Here is a 21547-nt window from a genome sequence, read left to right as displayed (position 1 = left end):
CTCTCGTCAATACCCATGATATTGGACTACCTCCGCCACTTAAAGCGGCAAGGGCTTTCTGTGTCATAAGTAAAAATCCACTTGGCTGCCATTTCTGCCTTCCATCCAGGAGTGGAGGGCCCGTCGGTCTTTGCCAGTCCAATAGTTGGTCATTTTCTTAAAGGTGTCAACAGACCATATCCTCGCATGCAACGGCTGGTCCTTGCCTGGGTTCTTTCCAGGCTAATAGGGCCACCCTTTGAACTGCTTGCAACATGTACTCTGCTTTACCTCTCATATAAAATGACATTCTTGGTAGCGATAACTCCTGCCAGGAGGGTGTCTGAGCTCAGGGCTCTAACATCTGAGCCTCCTTACACTGTGTTTTCTAAGGAAAAGGTTCAGCTTAGACTACATCCGGCCTTTCTCCCTAAAGTTATCCCCAAGTTTCATGTTAACCAGGATATCTTTCTTCCAATTTTCTATCATGAGCTGCATGCAAGCAGCAGGGAGCAAAAACTTCACTCATTGGACATTCGCCAGGCATTAGCCTTCTATATCAAACAGACTAAACCATTTCGAAAGTTTGTTCAGCTATTTGTTGCAGTAGCAGACAGAATGAAAGGGCTTCCTGTCTCCTCCCAAATAATCTTGACATAGATTACTTCCTGTATCTGGGCATGCTACGATCTGGCGAAAATACTTACTCCTCCACTCCAGCACACTCCACGAGGGCACAGGCATCGTCTGCAGGCTTCCTAGCCCAGGTTCTGACCCAGGAAATGTGCAGAGCTATGACGTAGTCCTCAGTCCACACCTTTGCCTCTCATGACACCATTACCCAGCAGGCTAGAGATGATGCAGCCAGTGGCAGAGCAGTGCTACATTCAGCGAACCTTTGAGCTCAGACCCCACCTCCAAATTTATGCTTGGTAATTACCTACTTGGAATTGACATGAGCAATCACTCGAAGAAAAAAGATGGTTACCTACCTCTTGTAACTGTTGTTCTTCGAGATGTGTTGCTCGTGTCCATTCCAATACTCAGCCGCCAATCCCGCTGTTGGAGCAAACAGGCAAGAAGGAACTGAGGTGGCAGCAAGTAAGCAGAGCCCTATATTTGGCACTGTGGAGGCATGACTCCAGTGGGCGCCTGAACCAGCCCAATGAGTACTGCTGGGGGAAAACCTTCAGGTTGCCATGCACGTGGCACGCACACATCTAATTGGAATGGACATGAGCAACACATCTCGAAGAACAACAGTTATGAGAGGTAGGTAACCATCTTTTCAGCCTGTTTAGTCCTTGATCTCTCTCCTGAGGCTGCCAACTACTATTATTGCTATTAGCCCTTGTAACTGGTGTGATTTTGTTTGATGGATATCTCTTCAGTGTCTATAAGGAACTGAACTGAGAGCATCTGTTCATGTACCATAAATAAGGCTACGTTTTAGTCACAGGTATTTTTAGTACAAGTCATGAACAGGTCATGGGCAGTAAACAAAAATTCATGGCCCATGACCTGTCCATGACTTTTACTATATACTTCTAACTAAAACTTGTGCCTTGGAGAGCCACGGGTGTTCTGGAGGCGGGCAGTGGCCTGAGACCCCTCTTGGTGCTGGGGGGAAGGGTTGGCGAGGCTGGCAGGTTCCCTACCTGGCTCCGTGTATCCCTGCAGCGCGTAGGGGGAGGGAAGACCAGGGGGCTTTGTGTGCTGCCCCTGCCATGAACTCTGGCTCTGCAGCTCCCATTAGCCGGGAGCTGCAGCCAATGGAAGCTGCAGAGGCGATGCCTGTGGCTGGGGGCAGAGCCTCCTGGCCCCCTATCTAGGAGCTACAGGGACATGCCATCTGCTTCTGGGGAGCCCCCCCCAGTAAGCGCTGCCCTGCAGCCCCTGTCCCAGCCCTGAGCCCCCTCCCACATCCAAACTGCCCCAGTAGCAGCTGATGCTGCTGGCCCAAGGGCTGCCTGGTCTGCTCAGGCAGCCCCAGAGCTGCTGCAGAAGGTCATGGAAAGTCATGGAATCCGTGACCTCCGTGACAGACACGCAGCCTTAACCATAAGTCATGAAGCAAATTGGTAACAATTTTCAATCCGTATTGACTTGCAGAAAGTTCATATCTGTGATGTGGAGGGGAGAGACATATCATCATAGTATAAACTGTATGCCATATGTTGTGAAGTAGATTCTGTACCCCCTCACAGCTGTATGATCACAGTTTTGTAATATCAAATGTACACCATCGTGCCCTGCAATATGGTTAACCTGAAACAAATTCCTGCTAATCAAATCAAATATTTTCAATGCTTTGTACTGTATTACATCCTCATTACAAATGTATGGTTATGTCTTACATTATACCAGATTAGTTTGTTGCAGTATAAAGATATGCTTACCTCCCCTGCCCATTTAGACCTGCATGACTGGGGGAAGAAATGTCACTTAACATTGAGCTGCATAATGCAGCACACCATCCCAGTAGAGATGAAGAGATATCTAGATCCAGGGTTTCATTTGATTGTCCTTTAAAAGAGTGTTCAATGTTCAAGCAGAAGGAATTGTTTGTCTTTGATTTGAAATTTGTCTTTTAAAAGAAGTAAATGGGTTACAAATAGTCATTTTTAGTTTCCATCAGATAGGATTCTATTATTAAGAAGTTCCCCTCAGTTCTTTTTGAAGCTTCATCTTACCCATAAGTGTAGGCTGCCATGTCCACTCCGAGCCTAGACATTTGGTTCCTAGGCTTATAGATGGCTGAATACCTGAATCTAATGTTGGAAAATGTAGTTGTCCTAATCCAGAGTGGTAAGAGGGAAAATATGTGTATTTTTTCTCTCTTAGACTACAGGAGTAGTTACATACAATCTTTTGGAGAAAAGGCTGTAATAGATGAATACCTTATAGCCTAGTTACAGAAATGAGTGTGTGTTTGTTAAAAGAAAACTTCACCAAATTTCTTTTCACAGTTGGCAGTAGTCCTACTAGGTCAGGAATGAGGCACACTGGCAGGGCGGCATGGGAAAGTCTGCACAGCTGCTGCCTAGGCTGTACCTGATCCTTGGATAAACGATCTCAGTCTTCAGTGCAGCTAATGCAACATCTTTCAGCAGCACTAAATTCACACTAAAAAAGATCAACTAAATATTGGCATGTGTCATTATGTTAATGTTCTCTTGTGAGGGGGAGTTGCCCTACCCAGGTTGTGAAAGGCCAATTATCTAGCCTGGGTGCACTTGGGTGGGCCAGGCCTAATTAGAAATAAAGTGCAGCTGAGGGAGCCCATTTGCGGAGAGAAGACATGGAAGAAAGGAGGTGGGATGTGCCTGAGAGGGAGAAAGGGAAAAAGCCCAGAAAGGTTTCTCCAAAGGTGAGCTGGGAACCTGTCTCAGACAGAGCCCTAACAAGCTGTATCCTGAGTAAGGGGAGGAATGTGCCAGCCCCTGCATTGGGGGATTGATCGAACTAGGGAGCAACAACAGAGGTAATATTGTGCTGAGGTGGCTGCCCGCAGAGTGCAGCAGGATGAAGGTTTGGTTTGTATCCATTTTTATTGGACTTTGATAAAGGTGTCTCTGGCCCCAAAAGGGACTGGGTCTGGGCTGAAGGCCGGCACACCCCTATGGCCAGAGTAGGCCAAAAGAAGGGGGGCGGGTGGGGTGGCACTGAGGCATAAGTTGCTGCAGCCAGTGAGGAGTAGGTGTGCTGGGGCAGCAGCTTTGCCACACCTCTCTATTCCATTGATAACAGAAGTATAAAGTTAATGGGCATTTATCTTTTGTTGAATGCTAAAACCTGTGTTACTTCTGAAAGCCAGCCCTTTGGAGTGACGAACAGTGACCCATCATAAATGGTAGCTATTGATTCTACAGCTAATGTTAGTGACATAAGTAGAACCTTTCCTTTGCTTGGCAAGGTCTGTTGTATGGTTTGAAATGTCTTACTTTTTGTACTGTAGCTTGGAGAAATTACTCTTTTCCTTTCACTGTGCAGCCTTTTCAGAAAAGACTGGGATTCCCCTGAAGTTGAAGGAAGCTACAAAAGTGGATGGGCTTATTTTCTGTGAAAACTGTTACCATGATGGTACCACAGAAGGGTTTGTTCCTGAAGGAAAATTTTGCAGCCAGAAATGTGCACATCACATCAAAAACAAGTAGGTGCTATTACAAAGCATACACTCAAGGAAATTGACATAAACGCAGGTTGCCGAGAGAGAGTACTGGGATAAAACAGTAGTGGGGTCAGGTGGGGTGAGAATGAGGCAACCCAATCTCTGAATTTTCTGACTTTTAATTCTCAGTTATTCATATCTACTTACAATTTTGTCCCAAATATCTGTAGAATATGCGAGCTCGAGTCTTGTGTAATGCAAGTGTTGAAGACTTTATTAGTTGCACAGAAAATACTGTCTTTTACTGTTGAACATAAACAGTGAAGAACTCATCTCTAGTCTGCATGAGTCATTGTCAGACTCGCACAGTGTTTCATAATCACTAGAATTAGGATGCTCAGCGATTAGATGGTTGGTGTGGTTAGTTAATTATATTTCAGTGCAAACGCTACATTACGTATGACAAACTCCAACCTGTAACAGTTCCTCAGTTCTTTCCGTTGCACTAACGCAGCTCATCACATTACAAAAAAAGATTTCTGATTACATGCTCATTGTGAATTGTACATTTCACTAGGGCAATTTGACGTCTATGTTCTAAAGCATTTTTCCTCATTTTTAAGTAATTGCTTCAAAGCTGTCTGTTTGTGGTTGCTTGACTGACAATTTATGCCGTTACATATCAGCTTATTCCAATTGGATTTGTCAGTCATAATAATTACTAGTTTTTTCCTTTCTTTAAACTGCCCTGCAGTCTTAGGCATTTCAAAAGAATTGCTTCTTTATGAGTTTTGATGCCAGGCGGGAAAGACAAATTGTTTTAAACATGCAGAATCTGTTCAGCGTAGGCTGACAGCTTTCCTTTTGCAATTACAGTTGTATGTCTTCTGTGTTAACGTTTTTGATAGCTGTCATTTTCAGTAGCAGCTCTAAGAATATATTTTGAATGATACCCAGGGACCCACAAACACTTGGCTTTTCTTATCATTCCCTATCATTAGGGGAAGTTGCCTTTTCCTAATTCTTCCATTTAAGTTCATGGAAGCAAGAGTTGAATTGTTGTAGGTTCTTATGTCACCTTGTTTTTTTTCTCATGACAGAGAACCAAAAGAGGATAAAGATGGTGTGGAATGCAATGAGGAGGATGATTCTAAAGGGACTAGGAAAAGAAAAACAAAATTACCTTTGAAAGATGAGTGCAAAGAAGATGGAGAAGAAAAGAAAGAGAAGGATGAAACTGTTAGTATGCTTCATAAACCCAATCCTGCAGATAGCTTCAGGAGGAGTTTTGCCTTACATAGGGGAGCATTTAGCCTAATTTGGTTAACCAATGTGCACTTTTATAGCATCATAGTGGGACTTGCAACATCTCAACTGGGCACCTGTTTCTGATGTTTCAATTTTTATGTTCTTTCTAGAGTGCATTGATCCAACACAGCCAAAATTTCAGTTGAATAATAGATTCCTCAGTTATAAATTTAACTATGCATAATTAGCAACTGAGCTATCACTTTTCTGTTGTCCCTCTTTCCCCCTATTTTAGAAAGAAACAAAACAAGGAAATTAAATGAATGGAAGGTGCTTAAGACAGTGTTGTTGTTGGAACATTAAGCATAGAAAAATAAGGAAATTAGGATATACAGTTTCTGCAACAATCATTACTTGCGTTGCACATAAACTGATGCATGGAAGTTAATAGCTTGTTTGCAAGAGAATCATATTACAATTATGGGAAACATAACTGATTTTTTTTAAATAAATGCAAAAACTATGCAAAAATATTGCTCTGATGTTTGTCTTTTCATTTAACAGGATTTTCTTTGACCCAGTTGTGGCTAGTTTTTATTTTCATCATTATATGAGATGGCGAAGGTGAATCTCAGACAGTTTTTTGGTTGTTTCTTAGAATACTGGCTTATGGCTAGCAATGAACTGCACCTCCATAGAAAATTATGCAGATATTAAAGTCTAGTAGCAACTCCTGGGTGAAAAAGATTAGAAATTTAGCCAAAATCATCCATGATGTAATATATCAGGGATGAATTTGGCTCATTGTGTCCAGGAAATGGTCCAGATAATTTTAAAAAAGTTCTGCAGAAAGCCACAGTTTGTGAAATTGTATTTAGTGTAGATAAAGAAATAATCAGTATGTTAATTTACAGAGTTCGCTGACCTAGTCTCTCTATTTTGATCTCTTCAAAATAAACATAGTTTTGCTTAAAGGCATAGCAGTTTTTCACATTTCTTTGATTGCCTTGTCACTTTTTTAATTCGCATCATGTCACCATCTTCTTGGTAGTCTCATTCTTTGACCTATTTTAGCTATGCTTTAATACTGCCTTTGGTTTCTAGATACTCGACCTGCATTGTGGTGCAGTTCTTACTAGGCTCTGTTGCTGATGTTTCCAGGCATGAGTAAAATAACTCCCACAGTTTTCTGGCCTTCAGGAGAGCACATGGGTCTTTGCTAGGGTTATGCCTGCTTGCTCTGTAATAGAAATTTGTCAGGCTCTGGTTTATAGTGACAGTTGTTACTTTATAATTATTTGCTGACATTTAGGAGAAACATTTCTTCTATGCTTCACATATCTTTTTGTGATACCAACACAATTATTTATGTCTGATACTGAAGAAGTAGAATGTAAAAGGGGTGTGTGTGTGGGGGTGTGTGATTTTTGCCTTTGCCTAGGGTACCACATGTCCTGTAGCTGATTATAAACCTCCAGCTAGCTACCTCTTTACATGTGTATTTTCTTAAGTTCATTGGATGTACATGCCAGGAACTGTCATTGATCTAACCTTGTGCATTATGAAACGTTTGGAGCATTTATGGTCGTAGTAAAAATGAAAATTATATAAAATGTAATATAAAGTAGTAGAACAGCTGTCATAAGCATAGTATATCATATGGTCTACTATTTGATGCTGTCTTATTTATGTTAATATATGTTATGATTTGGAGGTAAATTTTGTTTCCCTTTTAGAGTTAAAGTTCTTCTTACTTACAACCCATTCTGCTAATGACAATCAAGAAAATCTTTATACCTTGCTATAGAAGAGGGAGAGACTTGGAGTTATGGAATAGTCAGAGGCAGAAATTGCTTGGATTATGAGAATGAAATATGGAATTGTCCATATGACATTCTTATGGGCAAAACTTAAGAGGCAGCTTCATTGCCTTCCTACTGCAGCAATCTCTCAAATGAATCCATGAACTATGTGGGGTGTTAGCAAAACTATTGATGCACAAATAATGTGTAAAAAAGAGCTGTGTCAGTTTACATTTCATAAGGAACTAGGAAGGGAAAAAGTAGGTGGACAGATGGACAAGGCTAATATTGTTAGAGGAAGAACTTTTATTTTTATTTTATTTTATTTTATTTTATTTTATTTTTGAACAGGTGAGAACAGTGGAAAATGCCTGTTGGCTCCAGCTCAATCAACCTCTGAAGAGTCTGTGATCTGGAATCTCCACAGCTCAGACAGTGATAACTGGTTTTAAGGACAGGTTTCAGAGTAGCAGCCGTGTTAGTCTGTATCCACAAAAAGAACAGGAGTACTTGTGGCACCTTAGAGACTAATAAATTTATTTCAGCATAAACTTTCGTGGGCTAGAGCTCACTTCTTCGGATGCATAGAATGGAACACACAGACGGAAGATATTTATACATACAGAGAACATGAAAAGGTGGAAGTAGCCATATTGACTATAAGAGGCCAATCAATTGAGATGAGCTATGTATCCGAAGAAGTGAGCTATAGCCCACGAAAGCTTATGCTGAAATAATTTGTTAGTCTCTAAGGTGCCACAAGTACTCTTGTTGGTTTTAAAGGGTTTGAGTTCCAGAGTTTGAAGCTTCCTTTGAATTGTCCATTGCTCCTAGAGTGTTTGCTGGGACTATTCCTTTATTTTATTTTTTTTTATTTACCATTAGAAATTTACAGCTTAAAGTTTGATATTATAGAGCAACAACAATAATTGTTTTAAAAAAAACGTAAAAACCATGGATATTTTCTTTTAGCTTGAATTGGCTACAAAACTAATAAAATTATTAAATTCCTAAATTTTGTAATCTAGGAGGAGAAGCATGAAGGGAGGATACTGAGAGTCTCTCAGAGAGCCAGAAGAAAAAGAAAAGGTGATATGGCCATTTTAAAGCAACGTAAGTTGAAATATGTGTGTGTGGGGCGGGGAGGAGGTTCAGAAGCGTCATTTGTTTATGTATGCAGCAAAGGGAGATTATGTGTTGTCTATTGAGAACTGATTTTTATAGCACTGGATTTATAGTCTCTAATTCTACCATTTAAATTCTTTATAACAGTTATGATGTTTTTAGTGGATTAAAGGTAACCTTGAGGAAAGTAACTAACACTCAGAGTCTGATTCTCTTTTACACTAAGGGTATGTCTACACTGCAATGTAAGCCCAGGTTTAGTGGGACTTGAGTCCGCTGACCCGTGTTAGGGCACCCTGGGCTTGAACGTCTGTGTTGTATTTTAGCCCTGTGTTTCTAACCCATGCCTAAACCTAGGGCTCTGACATCCACACTGCAGTGCACAGACTTGATTCAAAGTAACCATGTCACAGAGTTCCTAGCACCTGCTCTCCTGTGAGAGAGGCCGTTCTAGCCCTAGGACTGTGGTTCACTGTGGGAAAACTTCACTGCCTGCCCTCGACATTATTAGGAAGCAGCTTGCTTTGAAAAAATCTTGATCAGTTCGCTCTCCATTGCAAACCCAGGGGCCTTTCTGATAGTGTCCTTGCAAATCAGTGATCAGAAGAGAACGGGTTAACGTTGACCTGAGCTGGCTGGATTGCAGATTGTTGGGATAGAGAGGATTAAGGAAGTTGTCCCATGGAATTGTGAGATACTTCTGTTTGACTCCCAGGACCCGAGTCAAGCAGAGCTCTGTCTACGCTGCAAAGCAATAGGGTCCTGGTTTAACTCGAGCTCAGACCCTCCAGCACTTCAGAGTCTTGGGACCCTGGGTCCAAGCCCTGGGCTAGTACAATTGCAGCATAGATGCAAGGGAAGCTAGGCTTGAGCCTGAGCTCAGATGCGGGCTTACGTTGCCATGTAGACATAACCTAAGACCTCTTTACATGACTTCGGCAATGTGAAGGTTCTTGTAGTAGGCATCAATGTAATGCATTTTAAGGCTCCTTCGTGCTTCCCAAGTGGTGTAAAGGGGCCTTAGTGTAAATGAGAAGCAGACCTGTTGATTTGCTGGATAAATAGGATTGCTCTTTTCACTTTTACAGTCGTTCCAGGATGTGCATTTAGCAGAAGTAATGGTTTACTTTTGCGTCTTCTGGGAGTAATTGCATAACTACAATATGTGTAGCCTTGGCAGAATTTGATTTTTATTTTTTATAATTTTGATGGATAATTATTTTAAGCATTTTTTCTATTTAGTTAAATTTTCACAGTTGTGAAAAATTATGGAGGGATCGGATAATACAGTCAGACAATTATTTAATGACAGTAGACAGTGAGATTCAAAAAGTTATAAAAGTATAACCATTAAAACACAAATTGTCAACATCATATGTCAAAATATGCAAAGTAAATGTCCTTAAATCAAACTAATAAGTTCTCCGACAGCATTTTTCTTATTTTGCCTATCTACAAATTTTGATTTTCAGTTGAAATATCTTTTTTTGTTGTGTGAGTATACAGATAAATTGATGTCTACTGACATTAACTGGTAAAAATCTAATCCTTCCAAGCCTAAGTATGTGTACGAAATTTAGATGCATGTATGGAAATGTTTATGAATAATTGCTAAAGGGTTGTATTCCACTCAAAGCAGCACAAAAAAATGTTTTTAAATTAGTGCAGTCATTTCAGTCCATTAATATGGTAGATATTTTTAGGAGAATCAGCAGTTATTGTATATCAGTGATGCATCACCAGAAACCTGCAAAAGGCCCTTCAGGGTAGTTCTTGTGATAGATTGTGAGCCCCTACTGAATGAGCCTCCATTAGCAGCAGCTGCCCGGTCATGAACAAAGAGAAAGCCTAAAGTAGCTCAGTTACCCACCAGGGAGCTGAGCCATGCAAACCAACAAAAGCACCTGGAGTGCAGAAGAGTCATCCTTGAAACAACTGTAATTTACTGATGAAGTTTAAGTGGTGTTTATGCAGACATTTGTTCCAAAGCTGAGACTGTGATTGGTATGATAAAGGAACACTAGTTTGCTGATGGAAATGCTACTGTTCACTGGCAGAATGGTCTGTGCACATTTCTGTAGTTTATTTAATGGAAGTGTGGTTTCAGCAAAAGGACTTTTAATAAAGGTTATGATTTTAGATTCAGAAGCAAGAATTTTAATCTATGTGATTTGTTAGACAACACATTTAGAGATCCAAGTTCAAATATGGCTTAAATCACAAAATGAGCAAATGAACAAAGTGAGTTTATATTAGTCCCAAACAGTTTCTGTACTCCCAACACTTACACATAACTGGGGGTATTACTTGTTTTCTTCAGGAGGAACCCAGAACAGACGTAGACCATGCAGATCTAAATTATATAAATGTTAAAATAATTAGACTATAATTGATGATGCTACTTATTTCTGTTGTGGTAGTGCCTAGTCAGGATCAGGGCAGCATTGAGCTATGCACTGCGCAAACTGTCCCTGCCCCAGTGAGCTTACAGTCTAAAATGACGAGCTATATATACTGCTGGGGTGAAGAAGGCAAAGGTCAGAAGTGAGGTGCCAATTATATGACACAGCTTGTGAGGCATCTGTCTCAAAGTTCCTGGGTTTTGCTATGCTGTTAGTTTATTGCTTCCCCTTAGAGTGATTGCCCACATATATCTTGTCCACTGTTGGTGCACAAGCTCCCAGTACCCTCAACCCAGAGACTTTTAGTCATTGGTACCTACTTGGCAGCACTTGCACCCTGAGCATCCTCATGCCTCCAACTGAGGATATAAAGGGTAGGTCCACTCCAGCCCACTACCCAGTTCCTTTTTAACCACACGTGGCTGTGAATCAGAGCTTGCAACGACTTCTGTGTTGCTTCACTGTTGTATTCTTGTCAGGGTAAATAGTAGTTAGTCTTGTCTGTAACTAGTAGTTAGTAAAAGCAGCAAAGAGTCCTGTGGCACCTAATAGACTAACAGACGTTTTGAAGCATGAGCTTTCGTGGGATGCACGACGTAGTAGGGACAAGCAGCAAAGAATCCTGTGGCACCTTATAGACTAACAGACGTTTTGGAGCATGAGCTTTCGTGGGTGAATACCCACTTCCTCAGATGTAGTAGGGACAGTAGTTAGTAATTAATAAGGCTGTTAGTAGTGTAATAGTTTTTTAATAGATTTTCTGTAGTAAGTTCTGAGAAATTAAATACATGTATGTTAGAAATTTGAAACACACCTCTTTTTTTGTTTGTTTGTTTTTGCTTTGTTTAAGAGGTCAGCAATTCAGTCATTTTGCCAAAATACTTATTTTAACACTGTATGTTCCTTCACAGCTTTATATTCTAAAGGAAAGAAACTATGGTGCTGGGCTTCATATTTGGAGGAAGAAAAGGCTATAGCAGCACCTACTAAGCTTTTTAAAGAGGTATGTTTTCTTCTGAAACCCAAGCTAATCATCCATTAGCATGACATTTGTAAGGAAGTATGTTTGTAAGGTAGAGTAACCGGAATATAAAAAGACTTTTGTAAGTTCTCAGTTTGCTCTGAAGGAAGTCTGACAATGATTAAAGTAACAGATTTCCATAAATAATCATGAGGTGTGTGTGGATGATAGGTCACCTTTTGCCCAGCTTTTCTCAGTGAATTAATAACTCACAAATCTGACTGTGGTATTATCCTATGAAATCTACACTGAATATGAGGTTCAGGCCTTTTCAGATCTCTCTGCTTGTTCCTGCACATTTCCAAGATCTGGGCTTTCCTCTCTGTTCACACAGCTGAAGCTCTGATCCAAGTCCTCATTTTCTCATGTCTTGCCTTTTGCAGTCTCTTAATTTTGGGCTTTCTAGATGCTGCCTTGTTCTCCTTACATCTCTTCACAAGTCTGTTACAAAGATCATCTTCCTGGCTTGTTGCTCTGACTTTGCAACCCCCAGCGACTGCCCCTTTTTCACTGTATCAAACATAACATAGCTTTTAATCCTACCCTACTTATCATCTTGATGGGTGCCAAAATATCAACTTCTGCTTCTCCGTTGCAAACTATGCTGACCTTTGTCACCCATCTGTCCAGTTTCCCATCAAACAACTTAGTGCTTTCTCCTATGGCATCCGTTTTTGCATGGAAGGGAGTTCCCAATAAAAAAATCCGCAAAGCCAGTACATTGTCCTCCTTCGGATTCCTACTTAAAACTCACCTCTGGTCGTGGTGCTTGCAAAACACTTGAAAATATCTAGGCAGCTGGTATACAGTAACTCCTCACTTAAAGTCATCCCACTTAACGTTGTTTCGTTGTTACGTTGCTGATCAATTAGGGAACATACTCATTTAAAGTTGTGCAGTGCTCCACTCTTACACTGTTTGGCTGCTTGCTTTCTCCACAGCTGGCAGCCCCCCAGCATCTCCCACCCACCGGCAGACCCCATGGATCAGCGCCTTCCCCCTCCTCCCCTCACCTCCTGCCCACGGCAATCAGCTGGCATGTGGTGTTTTGGAGGGAGGGGGGAGGAGCGAGGACTCAGCATGCCCGATCCCCCTCCCTTCCCTGCCTCCCGAACGCCACAAGACAGCTGATTGCCCCAGGCAGCGGGAGAGGGAGGGAGAGCTGGCATGCCGAGTCCTCGCTCCTCCCCTCTCCCAGCTGCCTCCTAAATGTCGCAAGCCAGCTGTTTGCCCTGGGCAGGAAGTAGGGGGAGGAGTGAGGACTCGATGTACCTCCCCCCTCCCTCCCCTGCTTCCTGAACTTGGCAATCAGCTGGCTTGTGGTGTTTAGAAGGGAGGGGGGGAGGAGCCAAGACGCAGAGTGTGAAGTAAAAGGGGAGCGGGGGGAAGAGAGAAGAGGCAGATCAAGAGTGGAGGCTTGGGGGAGGGGGTGAAATGGGTGGTTTGAGGGTTGAGCCCCCGGCTCCTGGTACTTGCAGAGTAGGGGAAGCTGCCCTGTAACCTAACCCCCCCATTTACATTAATTCTTATGGGGAAATTGGATTCACTTAACATCGTTTCACTTAAAGTCACATTTTTCAGGAACATAACTACAACATTAAATGAGTTACTGTACTGTGATTGCAGCTGCTGTTTATTCTAATCATAATTCTCTGACTGTTGCCTTGTACTACCCTGTCTGTTTGTTTTTTCATCTACCTCTTGCCACTTTTCCTATACTTAAACTGTAAGCTATGTGGGATAGGAAGCGTGTGTGAAGGGTTATCCCTGCAATATTTTTTTCCTTCATTTGATTAGGGAAAGGCAGAATATCCTACTGTTCTCAGTACTTTTATCAACTTTTCTGTAGATACTTTTTCTAAGCTCTAACTTGAACAAGTTGCGGTTGCTCTGGTAAAATGAAATATTTAACTCTTATTTTATACTTCTAACTCTCCTGTATTATGACCCCACTTGATTTTTTTCTCTTTTTATTCCTTCTCACATCGCATGGGATTGGCAAAACAGTGTCTCTACTGCATGAACTTCCATATTCTTTTCATTCCCTATGCTGGCCTCCTTGTGCCAAAAAAGGTCTTGAAATGTTTGTTACAAAGGTAATGTAAATATTAGATGATCTATGATATAACTACAATCATGCACAACATTTTAAACATTTAGCTGTTACTGTGGTGCAACAGGAGCTGACCCGTAGTTAAGGTTGTGAGAGTTTCAATTTAATAGTGGAAAGAATGATGAATATCTTGTGATTTGGAGTTCTAGTAACACAAAAAATGGATTATAATTCTTTGCTAACTACAGAATTTTTGATGTATTGGCTATACAATTTGAAGTTTTGGAAAGTTTATAATAACTATGGAAAAATCGGTGTTTGGTGAATTATTTGGGGAAGGGAGTCTCTCACCTGTCTTCCCTCTTACCCAGAATGCCTTAGATTTCTTGCAATGTCTGCCTGCAGCTAGGAGCAATCCTCCCAGCCTGGGTAGACACCTCTACTAGTGTGAGTCTATCAGGCTGGAGGTTGGACTCTGAAGCCTGGTGGGAAGGTGGGTTTCAGAGCCTGAACTTCTGCCTGAGCTGGCACGTCCTCGTTGATATTTTTAGTGAACTAGCCCGAGTCCTGCTAGTCTGTATCTCTCTATCAGGTTGGGAGGCTCCCAGCCCTGGTATGGACTTACACTTTGGTGCCTGTCATTTGAACATGTTGTTACCCCCTTATATGCTGATTCCTAGAATATCAGTTATACATCAGGATTGTTTGCTTATTTAGTATTTCATAACTCTTCAATCATAGCGACAAATATGTGCACTAAGATTAAACTTACCAAATTTAAATCTGATAATTAAAAAAAATGCCACTTTTACTTCCAAGAGGTACCAAAAAGCAGTATATACCCCATCTACATGAAATTTGCAGTTTAATGCAAAACCTGAACAGTGACCTCGTTGGTTATTAAGGGAAAATAACTTCCCAAATGCATGAAATGTATGACAGTCAGATGTCGAGCTGATATAACTTAATATAAAAGCATGTGAGGTTTTGTTTCCCCAGCTTCATCAAACTTAAGTTCTTCGAGTTCTTGCTCATGTGTATTCCACAGTAAGTGTGTGTGCTCGCCATGTGCACCGGTGCCGGAAGCTTTTCCCTTAGCAGGACTCATAGGGAGAGCACTGCTGTGACCCCTGGAGTGGCGCCCCTATAGCACGCTATAAGGGGAGCCACGCGCTCCTTCCACCCTCAGTTCCTTCTTGCTGCCAGTGATGGTGCATCGGAACTAGCTGCTCCAGCTTTGCTGCAGCTTGTCCCAGAACTCGTTTCATTAGTGGTACCTGTGTTTTAGTTCAATAAAAGTTCCAGTTTAGTTAGTTAATTCAGTGTTCGGGCTAGGGCATGCCCCAGGTTTAAATTGTGCGAGTCTTGCAGGTGTTCGATGCCCAGAAGTGACCCGCACACTGACTGTCTGCTGCCTGGGCGAATCTCACATCAGCGACCACTGTAAGATCTGCAGGTCCTTTAAACCCAGGATGAAAAAAGAGAGAGACATTAGACTTTGGGCCCTTCTCGTGGAGTTGGCATTGGCTCCGACCCTGGTACGCTGAGCAGAATCGGCACCTGGCACTTCGTCTTCCGTGCGCTGCCATCTCCCATCACCTTCCGGTTGCTGGCACTGCTCCTCATCAAAGAAACAGAGAAATGCTTTGTCTTCTCAGAAGCATTGAGAGAAAACAGGGCGAGGCTAGACCCATGTCAGGCAGCTCCAGTTCCCCCTCGGGCTCTAGAGCTCTGACTTTGATCAAGTGGAGCAGCCTGGTTGCTTAGACTCAAGCCTCTCCAGATGTCCGGATGCCTTCGACACCGGAGGCCCTGCAGGCGGCCAAGGACATTATGACTCTGCAGGTGCCCGGGGTACCGCCGGCCCCAGGACCCCGCTCTAGAGGCAAGCCGCTGCTGGGCTCTCGACAGTCGATGCCGGCACGACACAGATCCCGGTCAGGGAACTGCTCTCGTGTCCGCTCGCTTTCCGTTTCCGGCCTCCACTTTCATCACCCACCAGGTTGTCTGGTTGGGTGCCATCGGAGTGGAGCTCCAGGTAACCGGTTCACGCCGAGTAGAGAGTATCGATGGGACAGGCACAGATGCTGTAGACGCTCCCATTCTTGGTGGAGCTACCGAATCTGCTCCCGACAAGGGAACCGTCGCCGGTCATGCTCCACCTCTCTCGCCTCAAGGCACAGTGCCCATGACTCCCGGTGGGTATCGTCAGCTCTGCATCACCGCAGATCCAGGCTTCGCAGCGTCTCGAGGAGGAGCAGCTCGAGGCAGTACCGTTCGCGATGTTGGAGTCCCTGTCCCGTGGCAGATGTCATTCTCGGTACCACCGCTTATACTGCTCCCACGGTACTGATAGGTCGCTGATAACTGCGACCTCGACTCACACACAGCCCCCTACAACCCAGCCAGGCCAACCCAACCAGCTGGTGCCACCGGTGCTGCAGCAGAGTCAATGACAAGGGCCTCCATGGCAAGGCCAGTGGTGCCAGTGGACCCCTGGCCCCCTGTGCATGCCCAGCCAGGCTCTCGGTTGATAGCAGTGGCATCGGAGGCTCCCTCAGCCGCACTATCCAGACATCCGAGCGATAGATCGGCGGGTCATGGTTCCTCGGCACCACACGAAGAGTCCAACTAAAGGGTAGATCCCACGATGCCAGCCGATGTGCAGAGCTCTGTACCAGCCTCCTCTGCCGTGCCACAGGACAAGGTTGCAGCCCCACCTCCCTCCACACCACAAGAGGACGTAAGGGCTCATCAGGAGCTACTGAAGTGAGTAGCGTCCAGTCTCCAACTCCAAGCTGAGGAGATGGAAGGACCCTCGGACTTGCTGTTCAATGTGCTCTCGTCCACGGTACTGGCAGAGTGGCCCTCCCACTGCACGAAGGGGTGGCTAACATCTCCAATGTCCTGTGACAAACGCCGGCCTCCTTTGCGCCGATATCAAAAAAGACAAAGCGCAAATATTTCGTGCCCACAAAAGGTCATGAATACCTCTACCCACCTGGCCCCCAACTCTCTAGTAGTGGAGTCCATCAATCATACAGAAAGACAGGGTCAACCAGAACCCACACCTAAAAAATAAAGACTCTAAAAGACGACTCATTTGTCAGGAAGCTTTATTCGTCAGCCAACTTCCAGCTCCGGGTGGCCAATCACCAGGCCCTCCTTAGTCACTATGAGTTTAACTTGTAGGGGTTGCTACCAAAATTTGAGCTCTTCCTTCCCGAGTGCGAAAGGAAGGATTTTAAGGCACTGGTGGAGGAGGGCACCGCCGCCGCAAGGGCTGCTCTGCAGGCGGCAGCGACGGATGCAGCTGACACGGTGGCTCAATCTATGGCCTCAGCCATGTCTGTGCGCAGGGCATCATGATTTCTGCTGTCAGGGCTCTCCGTGGAGGCGCATTCTGTGATGCAGGATCTTCCTTTTGATGGCAAGGACCTGTTTGCAGAACAGATGTGAGGCTCTGTGGCATGAAGGACTCATGTAAGACCCTTCAAACCCTTGGGCTCTACGTTCTGCCCAGAGAAAAACCTAAGCCACAAACCTCTGTCCCGGCACCCCAGCCGAGATACAAACCTGCCTACAAGAGGTCTAAAACCCAAAAGAGGCGACCTCAGAGGCAGTCTCTCTCTGCCCTGCAGCCTGGGTCCTCCAGGAGCAATTTGCGCAGCAGGGCAAGAGGCGGTTTTGACTGGTTGCAGGAGGGTACCCGGGTGGCCCCCCAGGGACCCTCCTACCAATAAAGTTTGCCTTCAGCAATCGTTTGTGTGCATTCCTTGCGGAATGGTCCTGAATAACGTCGGATCAATGGGTCCTCAACATCATTTCCCAGGGTTACACGCTACAGTTTGTCTCATCCGCACCCTCCCACCACCCTCCCTCGGACGGCAGAGAGGACCTGTTGCATCTACCCCTGCTACAGCAGGAACTGGGTCGGCTGCTTAGCTTGGGAGCTGTGGAAAAGGTTCTGTGGGAGTTATGGGGGAAAAGGTTTTACTCCTGTTACTTCCTGATCCCCAAGGTAAAAGTGGGGCTCAGGCCTATCCTAGATTTGTGAGACCTCAGTCGGTTCATGGTGAAGTGCTGGTTCGCATGGTCTCTCTGGCATGTGTCATACCCTCTCTGGATCCTGGCGATTAGTATGTGACCCTGGACCTTCAGGACGCATACTTCCATGTCCATATATTCGAGAGGCACAGATGCTTCATCCATTTCCTAGTAGGACAGGACCACTACCAGTTTACGGTCCTCCCATTTGGCCTGTCCACTGCACCCAGGGTGTTCACAAAGTGTATGGCGGTAGTAGCGGCCTACCTCAGACGCCGAGGGGTACAGATATTTCCCTACCTCGACGACTGGCTGCTCAAGGGCAGCTCGTGGCCCCAGGTACAGAACCACGTGGACCTGCTCTTGGCTACATGTGCCAACCTAGGCCTCTTAGTGGACGAGACCAAGTTGACAATGGTTCTGGTGCAGCGCGTAGAATTCATAGGCGCTCTCCTAGATGCCTCCAAGGCCACAGCCTCACTTCCTCTGGGCAGGTTCCAGACTCTAGAGGGGCTTATAGCCTCAGTCACGGAGTTCCCCATCACCACGACCAGGGTATGTCTGCAGTTCCTGGGCCACATGGTGGAATGCATGTACGTGGTCTGCCATGCCAGACTTCGGATGAGGCCCCTCCAACTCTGGCTGGCCTGAGAGTTCTCCCAGGCCCGGGACAAACTGGACAAGGTCCTATTGGTACCAGCGTGGGCGATCGCCACGCTACAATGATGGTCCTGCCCAGCCAATATGCTCCATGGAATTCCCTTCCGGGACCCGACCCTGTCACTAGACCTAGTGTCCGACGTGTTGGACTTGGGCTGGGGGTCCCACATAGGGAACTCACAGACCCAACGGATGTGGTCAGCCGTCAAGCTGTCCCTTCACATAAACGTCAGGGAATTGAGGACGATATGCTTAGCCTGTGTGGCGTTTAGCTCACAGCTACGCGGCAAGGTGGTCAGAGTACTCACAGACAACCCACGGCGATGTTTTACATAAACAGGCAAGGTGGGACGAGGTCCTCGGCCCTCTGCCTGGAAGCCCTCAGCCTCTGGGAGTTCTGTATAGCCCACGACATCTCCCTAAAGGCTTTCCACCTGCCAGGCGTCGACAGCACACAGGCCGATTGCTTGAGCAGGGTTTTCTCCTCCCAACATGAGCGATCGCTCCACTCGGAGGTCACTCACCATCTCTTCCGAGTATGGGGCATTCCCCAAGTGGACCTGTTTGTGACCCGACAGAATCACCATTGCCCCAGGTTCTGTTCCGGGGGGTATGGGAAGGAACGCGATCTCAGATGCCTTCCTTCTGTCATGGTCGAGTCAACTCCTTTACTCCCTTACCCAGTTTCCACTCATCGGCAAAGTCCTGGGAAAATGAAAACGGACAAGGCACATGTCCGCCTGGTCCTGGCAGCATTGGTACAGGACCCTTCTGGGCTTGCTGGTGGCACCCCCGTGGCCATTGCCGCTCCGCCTGGACCTACTGTCCCAGAACCAGGGTTGCCGCCTCCACCGCAACCTGGCTGCCCTCCATTTGACAGCATGGCTGCTCAATGGCTGGATGCGGAGGAGGCAAGGTGTTCTGAAGGGGTCAGGCATGTCCTCCTAGAAAGTAGGAAGCCATCCACGTGCCAAGCCTACCTAGCGAAGTGATCTCGGTTCTCCAGGTGGGCAGGCGAGCCGGGTACTTCCCCAATGGCTGCCCTGCTCCCACTTTCCTTGAGTATCTCCTTCACCTTAGAACTCAGGGCCTGGCGCCTTCCTCCTTCAGGGTGCACCTGATGGCTATTTCAGCATTCCATCTGCCGATCCAGGGCTGCTCGGTTTTCTCCCACGCCATGACCGGGCGTTTCCTCAAGGGCCTTGACCAGTACTTTCCTTCTGCTAAAACCCCAGTTCCTCAGTGGGGTCTAAACTTGGTGTTATCCTATCTCACGGGGCCCCCGTTCAAATCCCTGGCCACATGCTTATGGTCTCACCTTCCATGGAAGGTAGCCTTGCTCATGGCTATCACGTCAGCCTGGCGGGTCTTGGAGCTCAGGACCCTGACCTGTGACCTCCGCCACCCCCATGGTCTTTCACAAGGGCAAAGTACAGCTCCGTCCACTTCCTGCTTTCCTCTGTAAGGTGGTCTCCGTCTTTCACATGGGCTAGGACATCTTCCTGCCTATCCTCTGCCCCAAATCTTATGCCTCTAGCGAGGAACGCCGCCTCCATACGGTCGATCTGCGCAGGGCACTCACATTCTGTCTGGATCGGACTAAGCCGTTCCGCAGGTCCTCGCAACTCTTTGTTGCTTCAGCCGAGCGCATGGGGATCAACCGATCACCCAGAGGCTCTCCTGGTGGATTACATCGTGCATCCACACAGGCTACGACCTACTAGGGGTTCCCTCACCAACTGTCGTGAGGGCTCACTTGACATGGGCTCAGGCCTTGTCAGCTGCCTTTGTGGTCCATGTCCCTATCCAGGACATCTGTAGAGCTGCTAACTGGTCCTCAGTACACACGTTCACGTCGCACTATTTCGGTAGGGCTGTGCTTCAGTCAGGGAATCTGTGAACTTCTACTCACCTCCATCAGACATAGCTTGCAGTCACCTACTGTGGAATACACATCAGCAAGCACTGGAAGAAGAAAGGACAGTTACCTGTTCCGTAACTGCCGTTCTTCGAGAAGTGTTGCTCATGTCTATTCCACATCCCGCCCTTCTTCCCCTCTGTCGGAGTTGGTCTGGCAAGAAGGAACTGAGGGGGAGGGAGCGCGCGGCTCCCCTTATAGTGCGCTATAGAGGTGCCACTCCAGGGGTTGCAGCAGTGCTCCCCCTATGGGTACTGCTCAGGGAAAAACTTCCTGCACCAGTGCTCGTGGCGAGCATGCACACCTACTGTGGAATAGACATGAGCAACATATGTCAAAGAATGCCAGTTACGGAACAAGTAACTGTCCTTTGTATGTATTGCTTTTGGGTGTCTGTTAGAGATGGAAGGGAGATCCTTATGAAGCACTGAAGAGTGTTATTGAATACCGTGTTGTAGTCAGTATGAAGGTGGAACGGAATGCACTAATATTTACTCCTCTTATTTCCCTACTTTTAAGGTTTTGGGCACATGGGTGTATCATGCTGCAACCCTGTCATTAAAGCATAGCTTTTATTTGTCAGTACATACAAAATGTAATATTTTCTTTTTAATTCTTCTTTCTGAATCTTAAGAAAAGTGTATAACCTGATCATAGGTTATATCTTTTATTGGAAAAAGCCTATGTTAACTAGAGGAATGATTTGGGCATTGATTATTAGTTTCTATGACCATTTTTAATAAAGCTTTAATGGTACATCTTGAGATAAAAAACAATGTGGTTAAGATGAACTATCAAGCAATAATAAAATGTTTTTGATTGTACACTTTACTGCTTTGTGATTAATTACAGTCATGGCATATGTCTGTGCTGGCACATAAAATGTCATTTCCATCTCAAGGAGATGTACCCACACTAGATAGAGCTAGCACATTAAAGATAGAAGTGGAGCCATGGTTGTGTGAGCAGCGGGGTGGGCTGGATGCCCCGAGTATGATCCCATCTGAGATCCTACCTATGTACTTGGGCAGCTAGCTCACCATGCTGTGGCGGCTGCTCTTCTGTTTGTAGCACACTGGCTTGATCAAAGCAACATTGGAGCTGCAAGGTGTAAATTCCAACCCACATAGAAATACCTATGTCCTAACCCATTGTAGGAAGGAATATTGTCCAGCATGATC

The 21547-nt window shown here is 45.3% G+C and overlaps 1 protein-coding gene across 6 annotated transcripts in view; it reads left to right on the top strand.

Annotated features, from left to right (window-relative positions):
• Positions 1 to 21547, top strand: part of L3MBTL3 (L3MBTL histone methyl-lysine binding protein 3) — a 164441-nt gene that overhangs the window by 38615 nt on the left and 104279 nt on the right. For all 6 annotated transcript variants that reach the window (XR_007773887.1, XM_050949544.1, XM_050949542.1 and 3 more), the window contains 4 exons: positions 3973 to 4132; positions 5191 to 5329; positions 8169 to 8253; positions 11579 to 11670. Coding sequence is in view for 5 of the 6 variants with exons in the window: in XM_050949544.1 (XP_050805501.1) it covers positions 3973 to 4132; positions 5191 to 5329; positions 8169 to 8253; positions 11579 to 11670 (476 nt within the window). In the remaining variant the exon portion in view is untranslated. The remainder of the gene's footprint in view (positions 1 to 3972; positions 4133 to 5190; positions 5330 to 8168; positions 8254 to 11578; positions 11671 to 21547) is intronic.

The sequence above is a fragment of the Gopherus flavomarginatus genome, chromosome 4 (genome assembly GCF_025201925.1).
Source record: "Gopherus flavomarginatus isolate rGopFla2 chromosome 4, rGopFla2.mat.asm, whole genome shotgun sequence".
NCBI lineage: Eukaryota > Metazoa > Chordata > Testudines > Testudinidae > Gopherus > Gopherus flavomarginatus.
The sequence above is the reverse complement of the archived record's forward strand: the minus strand, read 5'-3'. Positions and strand labels throughout refer to the sequence as shown.